A 17192-nucleotide genomic window follows, 5' to 3' on the forward strand; every position below is an offset into this window, starting at 1 on the left:
GATCTGGTCTGCTGGAGGAGTAAGGTCACGAGGGTAAAGATGAGGCTCTAGGGAGCCAACCAGAAGTGGCCGTGGCTAAGGTAGCCTTAAACAGCTCACTCCGGAGTACTATAATTCTCACCCACTTATCATTCGAAGAGCGACTTTTCTTGGACTTCTTCTTTGAGGTCTTGAATCTCTTCCTGGTGTGCCTGGAATGAGAACGGAACTACTTCTTCTGTGTCTTTTCCCGCTTTCTCTTTGAGGACTTTGGACCTTCGTCCTCCGACGAAGATGAATCCGAGGAGGAGGAGAGGGAGTCCGCCGAATCTCCCGAGTTATCCAAATTCGCAGGGGGAACTCCGCGTCGGTTCTCTGGCGAAGAGGGTTGAAGAAAGACGGGATGGAGCGTTGACGAGGGCACCGGGGGAGACCGTGGAACCTTCTTTCAGTCGAACCAAGCATCGAACTCCTCCTCTAACCTCATGGGGGACCTGAAGGGTGTCCTTGGTGGATCCCATGCGGCGGGGTCCGAATTAGATGAGCCAGCCTTCTCGGCGTCTCCTCCGGTCGCTGAAGCACCTGAAACACACATCCAGGATGCAGGGGAAGAGGCTGCACACGTCTTCCCCCACATAGGATCTTCCGTAGAGACGGGCCCTGTAGGCACCAGGACTTCGTCTCCTGAACACACTTCCCGCCCCTCCCTCAGGCCCCACACATGCCTGAACTGATCTAATATCATCCCCCACAGACATCTCAGACTCTTGGGGAAGGGCAATGGGCCGCTTCCCCGCAACGGACTTACCTCGTCCCCTACTCTGGGTAGGGGAAGGTGGACGGGAGCCCCGTTCCGATGAGGCGTCCGGCGAAACTAACGACGAAGAAACGTTGGCCTTCTTGGGCGATTTCTTGGCAGCTTTCTTCTTTTTAGTGCCGTAGAGGACCCACTGAATCTCGGAACAAACCTTGCCCCAACACGACGAACACAGGGAGTGGGGATCGACTTCGGGTTTGGAAAGAAACGCATAACAAGATTTTCTGGCCACAGGCCCAGGGCAACGGCGAGGATGCTCCATTACGCAACACTAGGACACCAAGAGACGCAGGGACACAAAGGAAAGGATAGGGAATGAACACGTGGGTAACGCGTGGTAGACACAAAGGGTCGGGGGACACAAGGGTCGCACTGGGTGAGGAGAGCGCGACGAGATGGTAATCATGTTGCGACCAGAAACTTACTGAGGAGCACGACCTAAGCAAGCATGCTCTCCGACCACGGGTCGTCTCAGGGCGCGTATCACTCCGCCTGAGGTTGACCCCCATAGAAAACGGGAATAGGGTAAACTACACAAAATTCTGGTCGGTTGGGAGGAGTCTCCCAGATACTCCTAAGAAAGTAGTTCGATGTAAGTACTCCGTGTTGGAACAATTATGTATTGTGCCCTTCCTTCCCCAGTTGACATCCACAGGAGAAGGGGGGAGAGGAGTAACTATAATAAGAACAGAATTACAATTATTTAAATCAGCTAAGAATATTCACTAATAGTGAGAACCACTGATCCTCTGAAGGGAACTGTTCCCCAAGGAGAAAAGCTGAAAAGTTAAAATACAATTATAATTTCACTAAAAATAATTGAGACAAACAATCAGAAGAGCAACCTAACCCGCGCACGGGAAAGGAGCTTCCCCAATAGTACACTGTTGTTGTAAAGGTGAACAACCTCGAGAAGAGAAAGACCGTAGTCAATCTTTGAGAGGCAACATTCCCTTCGCACAGAAATCCATGTTTCCCGTAGGAAAATGGAAAAGGCGAAGACAATAGTTGAATGAAGAGGGTCCAGGAGATGATGATTCCCGAGGCGGCCGAGTTAACGGTTATGTGCCGACGGAAAGACCGATGGACCAGAGAGGGAGAGGTCGTTCCCCACGAAGTGGGACTGTGCTGGCCTTGCTAATCTACGCAAGTGTTGTTGTCGTCTATGTATCACACACACGGCACAAACACTGAAAAGGAAACTTATCACATTTCTATACACATATATACAGGTATACATAAACATTAAGAATGTTTCCATATATACTGTATACATGTACAGTATAAGAAAAAGTAAGTTAAAAGACAAAAATCAATGGCAGTCCAGAATAGGCGAGGAGGGAGAGAGGAAACCACCGCTCTCGATCCGAGCCAAAAGTAAAGTGACTAAATCACATGTGTGTGAACAGGAGTGGTAGCAAGCTATCCCCCCCCTACCCCCCCTAACTAGCGGTGTGGGTAGTTAACCCTCGGTAAATTTTAATGGCTCTTATTTCAGCTAAGCCAAAAGTATAACCCCTAATAAATAGCGTGGTTTGTATTCCAGTTACGGAACAATTGTATTTTTCTTAAAAATACAAACTTTGAGCTCTTTATAGGGAATATACTTTCGGCGAAGCTGGAAGACAAGCTAAAAGATTTTTAGCAAGGTGTAACTATTCCACTGCTAGTTAGGTGGGGTACGGAGGTAGTACCAGCTACCCTGCTCACACACAAACACCAATGTTGTCTCTTCCCGTTTGCTGGCTGGCAGGACTTGCAGGGGAATAGGTGATGGCAGGTCAGTTTGTATCAAGAGCTCAAGGTTTGTACCATAAGGAAAAATACAAATTACTGTACTTGAAAATTGTCAATTGTTACAACAGTGAATAAAAACTCTTTTGCTCTTTATAGGGAAGACTCTCCCTTTAGGTGGGTGGAAGTCCTAACCGACTTGTTGGCTTTTGACCTGGGGTTTTCCCCCGCTCATGCTACATACATATAAGGGCAAAACCCTGACATCTCACTAAACCTACGTACAACAGCATGCTTTAGCAGCCTGAGCAATCTGTGTGATTGTGTGATACTAGCAGTGTGACTAGGCTAGGTAAGAATTCTCAGGGGGTATGGGGATGTAACAAGTATCTATTTCTATACCAAGTTACACAAGGAAAATGGTTCAACTTGCAGACACAGGAGGCCAGCTTGCAGAGTATTGTAGGTGCTGTTCCCCAAGAGAGGGGATGATGAGAGAAAGAAAGAAAGAGCCAGTCATTCTTCTCATTCATCCTTGACTTAATCCAGGATAACCTCTAACCCTCCACCATCTTCTACTTTTCTACTTGTCCATCAAGGAGCCTGAGGTATTTAAAACCATTTGTTGTGCAGCCACCAAAGGGCCAACATAGAATATCTCCAAGTTCCTGTGGGTTACCTTGCAGGTAGTGGCTGGTGAAGGTCATTTGACGCTTCCACATCCCCGCTTGTATGACCTGTGTTACAGAGTAGTTCTTCTTAAATGCTAAGGACATACCTAAGCCCCTAACATTATGAGGTCTGGGTCGTCTCGTCTGTGTAGAAAGATCAGGGTTAAACGCTTGATCTATGACCTTGCGAATCCATGCAAAGATCATGTTTTTGGTGATCCTCCTCTTGACCTTCCCTGTGCTGTGGAAGAGTGCTTGCAACTCGGGGGCAAGCTCATGTGATTATCTTGAGGTAGCACCTCAAACCCTTCTGTGGACAAAGTAGCAGTTGATCTTATTTCAGCTAAGCCAAAAGTATAACCCCTAATAAATAGCGTGGTTTGTATTCCAGTTACGGAACAATTGTATTTTTCTTAAAAATACAAACTTTGAGCTCTTTATAGGGAATATACTTTCGGCGAAGCTGGAAGACAAGCTAAAAGATTTTTAGCAAGGTGTAACTATTCCACTGCTAGTTAGGTGGGGTACGGAGGTAGTACCAGCTACCCTGCTCACACACAAACACCAATGTTGTCTCTTCCCATTTGCTGGCTGGCAGGACTTGCAGGGGAATAGGTGATGGCAGGTCAGTTTGTATCAAGAGCTCAAGGTTTGTACCATAAGGAAAAATACAAATTACTGTACTTGAAAATTGTCAATTGTTACAACAGTGAATAAAAACTCTTTTGCTCTTTATAGGGAAGACTCTCCCTTTAGGTGGGTGGAAGTCCTAACCGACTTGTAGGCTTTTGACCTGGGGTTTTCCCCCGCTCATGCTACATACATATAAGGGCAAAACCCTGACATCTCACTAAACCTACGTACAACAGCATGCTTTAGCAGCCTGAGCAATCTGTGTGATTGTGTGATACTAGCAGTGTGACTAGGCTAGGTAAGAATTCTCAGGGGGTATGGGGATGTAACAAGTATCTATTTCTATACCAAGTTACACAAGGAAAATGGTTCAACTTGCAGACACAGGAGGCCAGCTTGCAGAGTACTGTAGGTGCTGTTCCCCAAGAGAGGGGATGATGAGAGAAAGAAAGAAAGAGCCAGTCATTCTTCTCATTCATCCTTGACTTAATCCAGGATAACCTCTAACCCTCCACCATCTTCTACTTTTCTACTTGTCCATCAAGGAGCCTGAGGTATTTAAAACCATTTGTTGTGCAGCCACCAAAGGGCCAACATAGAATATCTCCATGTTCCTGTGGGTTACCTTGCAGGTAGTGGCTGGTGAAGGTCATTTGACGCTTCCACATCCCCGCTTGTATGACCTGTGTTACAGAGTAGTTCTTCTTAAATGCTAAGGACATACCTAAGCCCCTAACATTATGAGGTCTGGGTCGTCTCGTCTGTGGAGAAAGATCAGGGTTAAACGCTTGATCTATGACCTTGCGAATCCATGCAAAGATCATGTTTTTGGTGATCCTCCTCTTGACCTTCCCTGTGCTGTGGAAGAGTGCTTGCAACTCGGGGGCAAGCTCATGTGATTATCTTGAGGTAGCACCTCAAACCCTTCTGTGGACAAAGTAGCAGTTGATCTTATTTCAGCTAAGCCAAAAGTATAACCCCTAATAAATAGCGTGGGTTGTATTCCAGTTACGGAACAATTGTATTTTTCTTAAAAATACAAACTTTGAGCTCTTTATAGGGAATATACTTTCGGCGAAGCTGGAAGACAAGCTAAAAGATTTTTAGCAAGGTGTAACTATTCCACTGCTAGTTAGGTGGGGTACGGAGGTAGTACCAGCTACCCTGCTCACACACAAACACCAATGTTGTCTCTTCCCATTTGCTGGCTGGCAGGACTTGCAGGGGAATAGGTGATGGCAGGTCAGTTTGTATCAAGAGCTCAAGGTTTGTACCATAAGGAAAAATACAAATTACTGTACTTGAAAATTGTCAATTGTTACAACAGTGAATAAAAACTCTTTTGCTCTTTATAGGGAAGACTCTCCCTTTAGGTGGGTGGAAGTCCTAACCGACTTGTAGGCTTTTGACCTGGGGTTTTCCCCCGCTCATGCTACATACATATAAGGGCAAAACCCTGACATCTCACTAAACCTACGTACAACAGCATGCTTTAGCAGCCTGAGCAATCTGTGTGATTGTGTGATACTAGCAGTGTGACTAGGCTAGGTAAGAATTCTCAGGGGGTATGGGGATGTAACAAGTATCTATTTCTATACCAAGTTACACAAGGAAAATGGTTCAACTTGCAGACACAGGAGGCCAGCTTGCAGAGTACTGTAGGTGCTGTTCCCCAAGAGAGGGGATGATGAGAGAAAGAAAGAAAGAGCCAGTCATTCTTCTCATTCATCCTTGACTTAATCCAGGATAACCTCTAACCCTCCACCATCTTCTACTTTTCTACTTGTCCATCAAGGAGCCTGAGGTATTTAAAACCATTTGTTGTGCAGCCACCAAAGGGCCAACATAGAATATCTCCATGTTCCTGTGGGTTACCTTGCAGGTAGTGGCTGGTGAAGGTCATTTGACGCTTCCACATCCCCGCTTGTATGACCTGTGTTACAGAGTAGTTCTTCTTAAATGCTAAGGACATACCTAAGCCCCTAACATTATGAGGTCTGGGTCGTCTCGTCTGTGGAGAAAGATCAGGGTTAAACGCTTGATCTATGACCTTGCGAATCCATGCAAAGATCATGTTTTTGGTGATCCTCCTCTTGACCTTCCCTGTGCTGTGGAAGAGTGCTTGCAACTCGGGGGCAAGCTCATGTGATTATCTTGAGGTAGCACCTCAAACCCTTCTGTGGACAAAGTAGCAGTTGATCTGGATCATCGGTTACATTACGAAGAATCCCAATCCGGAAAGGCCCGAATCTAGGATTTACTACACCCGGATTTTGAGTCTTGGCAATAAACTCAGGGACGAAGCCGAGTACTACCTCTCCCCACCCTCTTGAATGGGAGACGTCGTAGGAAAGGCCATGTTGTTCACTTACTCTCTTGGTCGAGGCCATCGCGAGCAGAAACCCCGTCTTCAAAGTCAGGTGAATATATGAAGCCTCGCGCAATGGTTCATAGGGTGCACCCTTCAAGGACTGTAGGATGCGAACCATGTTCCAAGGAGGTGGTCTAACTTATGACTGAGGATAGGTAAGCTTAAAACTCCGTATGAGAAGAGATAACTCCTCCTTCCAGTCTACAGGCGAGGCTCAAGGCCGAGCGATAGCTTTTCTCCGCTGAGATAGAGAGTTTTTCCTCCTGAAGGTAAACAAGGAACTCCGCAATTGCTGTAATAGAATTGAATTGGATATAGAATTTAGGCTTTAAGCCAAGCAGTGGGGCATCAAAGGCCATTCAGCACTGTATACAGTAATGCAAATTAATCAACCATACCCGTAATCTCACATTTGGGCATAGAAGCATTGAGGGGAGAGATACCCCTTCCATGATATCAACCAGAGAAGATAGTCCACTTGGCCTGGTAAATGGCAGCTGAAGATTCCCTTAGGTATCCGGACATCCTTCTTTTAGCTTATTGCGAGAAAAACCTCTCTGCGGGAGGAGAATCTGAAGTGTCTCCAGACGTGACGGTGAAAATCCTACGGCTCTGTGGAAGATGTTCTCGGGACTTCCGTCAGTATTATTATTATTAATACTGGCCTAGCTACAACCCTAGTTGGAAAAGCAAGAAGCTATAAGCCCAAGGGCTCCAACAGGGAAAAATAGCCCAGTGAGGAAAGGAAATAAATAAATGATGAGAACAAATTAACAAATCATTCTAAAAACAGTCAAAACAGATATGTCAAATATAAACTATAAAAAGACTAATGTCAGCCTGCTCAACATGAAAACATTTGCTGCAACTTTGAACTTTTAAAGTTCTACTGATTCAACTACCCGATTAGGAAGATCATTCCACAACTTGGTCACAGCTGGAATAAAACTTCTGGAATACTGTGTAGTATTGAGCCTTATCATGGGGAAGGTCTGGCTATTAGAATTAACTGCCTGCCTATTATTACGAACAGGATGGAATTGTCCAGGAAGATCTGAATGTAAAGGATGGTCAGAATTATGAAAAATCTTATGCAACATGCTTAATGAACTATAGTTAATTCTTTTTAGTCAGGCAGATTTACACCGACTAGCAGGGGTGCCCTTATAGCTTGGAAAAGTTTCCTGATTGCTGATTGGTTGGACAAGATAATTCTAACCCATCAGAGCGCAGGAAACTTTTCCAAGCTAAAAGGGCACCGATGCGAGTCAGAGCAAATGCGCTTCATTAAAAAAAATTGAGTATAGTTGAACGACAGCGCCAAAGATTAATATCTAGATCAGGAATAAGAAATTTAATTGACCATAAGTTTCTGTCCAACAAATTAAGATGAGAATCAGCAAGGTAGAATGTAAGATTTAAAACACTTCTTCAGAATAGATTGATCACCGAAAATCTTGAAAGATTTTCTTAATACGCCAATTTTGTGTAGCTGAAGAAGGTGCGGGAATCCTTCCGCACGATGCTACAAGGGTCATTGCTAGGTTTGCGGATGATCTTACCTTATTGACCACTCTTTTGATCAGGCAGAACGGGGGAAAGATGTAGATGTCGATGTTGTCCCATTGTTGTTGGAATGCATCCTGCCAGAGGCCTGGCAATTCTGTTTTTCAGAGACATGGCGAACAGGTCCACTGTCGGGGAACCCAACAAAGTCAGGACTTTGTTGGCTACTAGAAGATTCAAAGACCATTCGGAGCCTACTGAGTTGCTCTGCTCAGATTGCCCACAAGCACATTACTTATGCCCATCTTAGCACCTCCTCTTCTAAATGGCAAAGATGGCAGAAAGGTATCACCTTGTTTGTTTAAGTAAGCCATTACCGAAGTGTTGTCGCTCATCAACACCACCAAGTGACCAATCAGGAACTAATGGAACTGTTGTAAGGGTAGAAAGGCTGCCCTGATCTCTTAAGAGATTTATGTGCCGGTAGCTTTTGCACTTTGACCAGAGCCCTGAGACTGTGGTGCAGTATGTGGGCCCCTGACCCTTCTTTTGGCGCATCTGAAAAGAGCATCAATTCCAGGGGAGGGATGAGAAGGTTGACCCCTCGGAGGAGATTCTCGTCTGTTACCATCATGTCGAGTCTGTCTTCCACTCGGGTCCCATAGAGACCAGTGTATCTGGAGAGTCCTCATACTGAACACACGTGGACTTTTACTGCCACTGAAGAGATTGGATTCATAGGTGGCCGTTGAAGACTAGACGAACCAGGGACAATAGGTGACCTATGAGACGTAACCACAGATGGGCTGGGAGCACGTGATGTTGAAAGAAGGGACTCACTATCTTTTTCAGCCTTTAGATTCTATCGTCTGAAGGGAAAACTTTCTGCAGGCTGGAGTTGATTATCATATCTAGGTATACAAGTCTCTGTGATGGAAGCAGGGATGACTTCTTGAGATTTACCACTATCCTCAGATTACAACAAAATTTGAGAAGTCGGTCTCGGTGTTATAGAAGGGTAGCCACCGAGTCTGCTAGTATCAGCCAGTTGTCCAGGTATCTTAGGAGACGGGTGCCGATCCTGTGAGCCCAGGTTGACACATCATACATACATATACCAAGGCACTTCCCCCAATTCTGGGGGGTAGCCGACATCAAACAAATGAAACAAAAAAGGGGATGTCTCCTCTCTATGTTCCTCCCAGCCTGACAAGGGACTCAGCCGAGTTTGGCTGGTACTGCTAGGGTGGCACAGCCCACCCTCCCACATTATCCACCACAGATGAAGCTTCATAATGCTGAATCCCCTACTGTTGCTACCTCCGCGGTCATCCAAGGCACCGGAGGAAGCAGCAGGGCCTACCGGAACTGCGTCACAATCGCTCGCCATTTATTCCTATTTCTAGCACGCTCTCTTGCCTCTCTCACATCTATCCTCCTATCATCCAGAGCTTCCTTCACTCCATCCATCCACCCAAACCTTGGCCTTCCTCTTGTACTTCTCCCATCAACTCTTGCATTCATCACCTTCTTTATCAGACAGCCATTTTCCATTCTCTCAGCATGGCCAAACAAGGTTGACACTAGAGTAAACACTCTCATGAAAACCTGAGGTGCAGTTGATAGACCGAAGCACAGCACCTTGAACTGGTATTTCCTGTTGTTGTGGATGATCCTTACATACTTCCTTGATGATGAGTGTACTGGGACCTAGAAGTAAGCGTTCTCAAGGTCTAACGTGCACATGAAGTCCATTCGTCATACTGCTTGTCTGATTGTGTATGCCATCTCCATCCTGAAAGGAGATTAATGGACAAACTTGTTCAGGCCTGAGAGGTCAATGACAGGCCTCCAGACTCCTTTTTCACAAGAAAGATTTGAATGAAGAAGCCTGGGAACTTGTCAAGGACCTCTTAGAGAGCACCCTTCTCCATCATGGTCTGGACTTCAGCCCAGAAGGCCAGCTCCTTCATGGATCCCCTCGTGTTGGAGCTCAATGGAACTGGATTCTGAGTTAATGGAACGAGAGATTGTGTGAATGGTTCGCGATACCCTGAACGAATCCCGGAGACCGTCCAGGGTTCAGCCCTGTGCTGCAGCCACCTCTGCCACTGGTGTTGCAGGCATCCTCCTACTGGAGGGCAAGTGGGAGGATTACCCTCCCTAGTGGGAGTGATCTTGTCAGCTACCTCTTCCTCCTCTGCCTCATTGGTTGGATCTGCTTCCCTTCTTATGCTCTAAGGCAGGAAAGAGCTCCTTGATGAAGCTTTGGATGAGCCTGCACCCCTGCTGCTGGTCTTTGGCCTGCAATTGAAATTTCCTCGGAGTCGCCCTGAAAGACCTAGTTGTCATGGCCCTCTGAAGGAGAGTCTTGACTAGACCTTTGTCATCGATTAGTTGCCCTCTCGACGTCATCTGCACTGAAGAAAAAAGGACTCACCAACGTCAAATTCAGAATTCTGGTCATCTCTGCCTTTGGAACCTGTCGATGAAACTTCTCAATTACTGAGTCCTATTGCCTGAGGATCAGGTTTGCTCACAGGTTGAACACCTGATGGACGAGGAACTACATGGTTCTGGTACCCAATAAAAGGAATGTTACCATTGACTTCCTGGTGCGCTCCTGGGACCAATCTTCAGATCTAATAAGATGACTTGCCGACCCAAACCATAGGTCAAGCCATGAAGTTGCCTGCATGGCAAACTTCGTGACTCTCCATATTGATGGTATCTGCTGCGGAGGAAGTGACTGGGAGGCTTGTAAGTCTATTACAGGAAATCTCTCTTGTCAGGGCTTTGATGGCTGGATCTAGCGAAAGGGCCGAGAGGATTTCGTTGGACACCTCGTAGTACCTCCTTTGTTGGATAAAAGGAGGAGAGAGAAGCTTCGAGAAGGAGCCGGTGCGAAGAGAGCTTGAAGTGTTGGCGATCTGGGCAAGGCCTTCTTCCTGGCTGCTTTCAACCCCCTCAATCAGGGCAAGGCTATGCTGATCTTTGGAGGTCTCTGGGTGCCGTAGAGATGGTCAAAGACAGTGTCCTTGCCTTCTTGCAGAGTTACGAAGGGTTGTCTAAGCCTCTGATGGCTCTCATGCTGGCTAGCACCTGCCAAAAAGCGTAATTAAGCTTTTTCTATTCGGCTTTGGTATATCTAGTTGTTTCCAGTGTCCTGGTTGTCATCCACCAACAAGCTCTCACCCATAGGAGCCTGGGGTGGGTTGCAGTTGTCGCAATGCCTAGAAGACGCCTTCGACGTCATAGGAGCCTCCCATATTACCGCCACTGTCGCCGAAGATGAGCTGCGAACCCTCTTCTGGATCCGAGAAGAAAATTTAGCAGCGTTGTTCTTTGGGATGGTCTTAGTGTCTTCAGTCTCCCTTGGAGAAGGAAGGAACTCTGCTAGCAGAGAAAGTCTTGCATCCTCCCTTTGCTTGAGGAATCGGGTACATCCTTCAGAGAAGGAACAGGTGGAGGTTGACCCGCAACCATCGATGTAGTGTGTTGTCCAGGATAGACGACCTTGATGGGAGACAGACGGTAAGATGACGTCAAGGAGTTTTCCCGCAGGGATCTCAAAACTCAGCTTGTACGGGGGCAAAGGCCATCTTAGATCCATGTTCCTAGGATGTAGCTTGGTCTGGGCGAACGCTCAACTGCATCTCGTATTACAATTTTCATAGATGATAATGGGAGTGCGAGGGGCTGGACAACTGTGCTCTACTGGATGATCATTCGCTGCTGGAAAGTTGCGTGTTACCTGGTGATTATGCTCTGCTGGATGGCTGCACGCTACTGGACGCTCGCTGGCCGATGAAGAGCGAGCAGGAACTGGGTTGCAAGCTGATATCGAAGAGCAGGTGGGCGATCATGTGCTAACGGAAGATCGCAATCAGGAAGCCTGGAATGTGAAGAATCACGAGCAGCGTAGCAATGAGATGGTGAGGAGTCACGTGATGGGGGCTGGTCTCATTCTGGAAAGCGATGGCAAGCAGGAACTGGGTTGCGAGTTACCTGGAAGCATGCTGGAATGAGTTGGCGAGCAGGAGACTGCTTGCTCGCTGAAGTGTGGTGGCCAGCTGGAATGCATTGGCGAGAAGGAGACTGCTCGCTCGCTGAAGTGTGGTGGCCAGCTGGAATGCGTTGGCGAGCAGGAGACTGCTCGCTCGCTGAAGTGTGGTGGCCCGCTGGAGCTGGTTCACATGCTAAACATCTCTGGGACCTAGAAGATGGAAATCTTCCTAGATCACGAACTCGTTCTGGGCGCTTCTCTTATATAAGCTGCATGATGAGGGTGGAGTGTGCTGGGTGGCGAGGCGCAGCCTGCTCTCTGATGAAGAAGGAGCGATGGTCTGGATTGCCCGGGGGAAAGGCGAGAACTCCTGTACTCAGCAACAGCACAAGATGAGGCGAGGCTGGAGCGTGTTGAACTTGCAGGGGGCCAGCAACATAATGAACCATGCTTGGAGGGGCTAGGGAAAGGCGGGGGCGAAGGCAGGCGCCATCTTTAAGTCCGACGTGGCAGAGACCACTCCAGGCAGGATCTAACCCGTGAAAAGGAAAGGTGGTCCTCAAGAGGAACAAGAACATGCATCGGACTTTGCCCCTCCCTCTGCAGGCTAAACGAATTCAGAACACGGGGGAGCCCTGTCGTCGGCGGCAGAAGATACGGCAAACGAAGACGGAGAACTTGGGTCTGGGAACATAAACGCCGGACATGGAAGCACGGAACTCCTCAAGCATGAAACCTTCGGAGCCTTTCGGAGGAAGATCCAGGTCCACCTCTGAGGAAACTGGATTGCTCTTCCTCTCTCCTCCCGACTGTAGCAGCTCGAAGAGACAGTCGATGGAGGACCAGCGACACCAAGGGAAGGCTAAGTCTGCAATAAATCATCAATAGAGAAGGACTTGCTTGCAGAGAAGGGCGGCGCCACTTCGCTAGGGAAAGTGGTAGCATCCTTCAAACCTAAGGGTTGCCCTGGGGTTAAATGGTCAAAACCCTAGGAGATTGAGTGAGAAGGAGCTTAAGAAAGAGTTTGAAGGATTGAAGAAGTAATAGGTTTCTTCGACTTCGAGGATGACCCCGAAGGAGAAGAATCCCTCTTCACCTTCTTGTGCTTCCTTCTAAACCTCTCCCACTGGGAGAATGATCACTCCCAATAATCCTCACAAGTGTCATCTTGATCACAAGGTCGTCCTCAGCAGGCCGGACACAACAAATAGTGGGTCAGTCTCGACCGCGCATTTGCGCCCTTCAAGTCCACGACACGTCTGCATGACGACCAGAAGCAGTAACACAAATCTGAAAAAGAGAAAGCAAAAAAGTTGAGTAAATATGGCAGTCAGTGTGGGGAGTGGAGAGAGACAAATGTCCACTCTCAACCGAGTCAAAAGTAAAAGTGATGAGGGGGGTACCTGGTAATAACTCCCTAACTAGCGTCGGGGTAGTTACACCTCGCTAAATATCTTATGGCTACTGTTCCAGCTTCGGCGAAAATATATTCCCTATAAAGAGCGAAAGGGTTTGTATTTAGTATCAGAACAAATATATTTTAGTGATCTGAAATAGTTTTACAGTACAGTATTATTTTCAAAGTCTATTGTGTAGATACATTAAAGGTCTCAAAATGTTTGAATTGTTAACAGCTGCCTTTTTCCATAAATTTGGGCAAAGGTTGCAGTGTCTGGGGCATTAAAAAATCTCAGATCAACCTATATATGATATATAAGTTTGTGGTAAATATAACCTACAGTACTTTTAAGTTTAAAATCACACATTACAATTGTATTTTCATCTCAAAATCAGCTTATTCAATTAAGTCTCACCTGCAGTAATGAGTCAGCCAGAGAAAAAGATAATCTATTGGACAATACTTGTTCTTCCTCTGGTCGCTCCAATATCACAACTTGTGGTTTCTTCTCTATTTTTGGGGTTAGATCCTGAAAGGAAAGCAAGATATAGAGTAGAGTTCTGGAAGCACATATAATTTGAAGCATAGCCATCTTCATGCATAAATTTTTAGGGTTCACAAGTATTTGAATAATGAAAATGAAACATACAATAAAATGTATTTTAAAACTAATTCCTTATGCTCTGGAAACTAAAATTTTTCACCAAATGGCCTAACGATTTTATTTTCTGGTAAATTTGGCTAATTGAAATTTAAAAAATACTTTTTTAAAAATTTATGATGTTTACAATAGTAGCCAAATACAGCCAAAAATTATCATATAAAAGATAAAAGTTTTACATTGTTAGATATGGTTGAAGTATCATACAATGAATTAAGGCTACTTATGAATATTTTCTATAGCATGTATTTTGCTACATGCTAAATACTAGTTTAATTAACCAGCTCTTTAAATACCTTAGAGTAACATGTAATAATATAAAGAATTACTAACATGTGATTTTCCTTAGCAATAATCTTAATAACTATAGTATCATTATTTCAGAGTGTCTTTTTACAGAAAGTGAAGAGTTCTTATCACTAATACATATTCGTACTAATTTGCAATTTTCCTGAAACCTAATCAAATACATATGACAAGGAGATTGGTCTAGTTCTTAAACAAACTGGAAAAAGATGCATTTTGTCTTTCTAAAAGGAAATAATTTCATAATGTTCATTATTTTATGCCAGATTTTCTTAGATCTGTCTCCTTACTTGTCTTTGTCTTGCTAAGTTTTTGTTAGCAACTATTCCTCATCCATTCTCACTCATATCCATACCATTTTTTTGTGTATTTTTCAGTCAACAGACACCTCATCTCTCTCCAACTTCCTCATTTGTAATAAAATATTCCTAATGTTTACCCTATGAATCTAATCATTCTGTGGTCACAGCTCATCAAAATACCCTCCTTTTTCAAGGTCATTGTCCATATATCTAATTCAATTATTTTTTATTACTAATGGAAAATATATATACTGTATATTCTTGTGAAAAGGACAACCCCATGTAAAGGGCAAACTCCAAAATTTCCTTTACAAAAAGTTATCATCATATTCCCCATGTAATGGGCAAATGGCAATTTAAATGCCAGCAAAGTTATTTCTGCACTTTTATTTTTAAATCTTTTACCACACACATTTATAATCTTTATTTACAACATCTTTACTTGAAGTCTTAATTATCACTTGCATGTGTAAATGTGTTCGTTTGTACGTTATGATCACCAATGAAACGTAAACAAAACGTTTTCTGTTTTAGACAGCATTTTTAGGAAAAACATGATATAAAATTGCTCTTATTTAATTCATTTTGAATTTCTAAGGATAAAGTAAGTAAAAAAAAAAACATTAATAATAACAATATTATTACACAAGTTATCTGTTGCTGCAAAAGCTAACCTAAACACAGATGTGTATATGCGTTGGTTTTTTCGTTATGATCGGCGATAGAATGTAAACATATCAATAGTTTTGGTTTTAGGTGGCGTGTTTAGCAAAATCCTGATATAAAATTGTCTTTATTTAATTTATTATGTATTTCTAAGTATACATCAAAAGCTTTTCAAGCAATTTAGACGGAACGGAGGACGACGCACTATTTGAGGATGACAGTGCTAATATGGCAAACAAAAGCAACTAAGATGATCCCCATGACGATGTTGTCCTCATGAATTTTTTGAAACATTTTACTATTTAAAATGACAGTGTTGATGGTTTTTAATTTTAAGTTTATTAAATCAACTTTTTTTTTTCCTTTGCTTAAACCTGTTTACATCACTGTTTTCCTGTATAATATACCATAGTATAGGTACCGGTAACCTGCAAACTTTGAGGTTTCGGACAACCATCATCTACTGGCAAATATGTAAACAATTCCTAGCTGTCTGAAACAAATGTTTGTGGTGACAGATGTATTGTAAGATAAAATTGATTTTATTTTACTTGAACACAACTACAGTATATGATTATACTGAGCATATTATATGCTCTCAAGTCAATCATTTCAAACTACTATGTAGGTAGAGAAATTAATTACGAATATGGAAGATTCTGGGTTTTGAACATCTGGGCTACCCTGCTGACAACAAAACAGATCCAGAGTACTATAGATAAGTAAAGATAAAACCACCAGTATATATTCTAATTTAACTTAAACATAAAACTATGTACTGTAATTAAAATGAGTTTATTACATGATTTTAAGTCAATCCTTCCAAACTACTACTCTATTAATGAACAATATGCAATTAGAATACCCTAACACAACACAACAGAGGTGGAGAAAATAAATATTTTCATAATTCCAAAAATCTCTCATGTAATGGGTGAACCCTGAATTTGGACATCCAAAACTAGTATCAAAACTTCACCCTTTACATGAAAATATATGGTACATTATCCAAGCTGTTGCTTACTCTCTCTTACTGCCCTCTCAATATTTACTCCACAATTTATTGTGCTCTAAGTAACAGAGCAGTTTCACCTCTGTTAAAGCCTGTTTTACACCAACATATTTCTCCTAGCCATATTATTATTATTATTACTAGCTAAGCTACAACCCTACATTCCTATTTCTAGCACGCTCTCATCTCTCTCACATCTATCCTCCTATCACCCAGAGCTTTCTTCACTCCATCCATCCACCCAAACCTTGCCCTTCCTCTTGCACTTCTCCCATCAACTCTTGCCTTCATCACCTTCTTTAGCAGATAGCCAAACCACCTCAACACATTCATATACACTCTAGCTGCTAACTCATTTCTTACACCCGTTCTCACCCTCACTACTTCGTTCCTAACCCTATCTACTCAAGATACACCAGCCACACTCCTTAGACACTTCATCTTAAACACATTCAATTTCTGTCTCTCCGTCACTTTCATTCCCCACAACTCCGATCCATACATCACAGTTGGTACAATAACTTTCTCATACAGAACTCTTTACATTCATGCCCAACCCTCTATCTTTTACTACTCCCTTAACTGCCCCCAACACTTTGCATCCTTCATTCACTCTCTGACATACATCTGCTTCCACTCCACCATTTGCTGCAACAACAGACTCCAAGTGCTTAAACTGATCCACATCCTCAAGTAACTCTCCATTCAACATGACATTCAACCTCGCACCACCATCCCTTCTCGTACATCTCATAACATTACATACTCTTACCCACATTAACTCTTCAACTTCCTCTCACACACCCTTCCAAATTCTGTCACTAATCGGCCAAATTATAAAAACATGAAAAATACAAGAGAAAGAGAAATAGATAGGATAGTGTCTGAATGTACCCTCAAGCAAGAGAACTCTACCCCAAGACAGTAGAAGACCATGGTACAGAGGCTATGGCAGTACCTAAGACTAGAGAACAATGGTTTGGTTTTAGAGTATCCTTCTTCTAGAAGAGCTGGTTACCACAGTTAAGGAGTCTCTTCTATCCTTACCAAGAGGATAGTAGTCACTGAACAATTTCAGTCCAGAAGTTAACACCTTGAGCAAAGTAGAATTGTTTGGTAATATGACAAA

At 44.0% G+C, this 17192-nt stretch overlaps 1 protein-coding gene across 1 annotated transcript in view; it reads right to left on the bottom strand.

The window, feature by feature from the left end:
• The window catches only part of LOC137630550 (receptor-binding cancer antigen expressed on SiSo cells-like), a 109399-nt gene that overhangs the window by 14036 nt on the left and 78171 nt on the right, over positions 1–17192 (bottom strand). Inside the window, exon 4 of the mRNA XM_068362070.1 lies at positions 13532–13645. Coding sequence (XP_068218171.1) covers positions 13532–13645 — 114 coding nt within the window. The remainder of the gene's footprint in view (positions 1–13531; positions 13646–17192) is intronic.

This window comes from Palaemon carinicauda, chromosome 38 (assembly GCF_036898095.1).
Source record: "Palaemon carinicauda isolate YSFRI2023 chromosome 38, ASM3689809v2, whole genome shotgun sequence".
NCBI classification, from domain to species: Eukaryota; Metazoa; Arthropoda; class Malacostraca; order Decapoda; family Palaemonidae; genus Palaemon; species Palaemon carinicauda.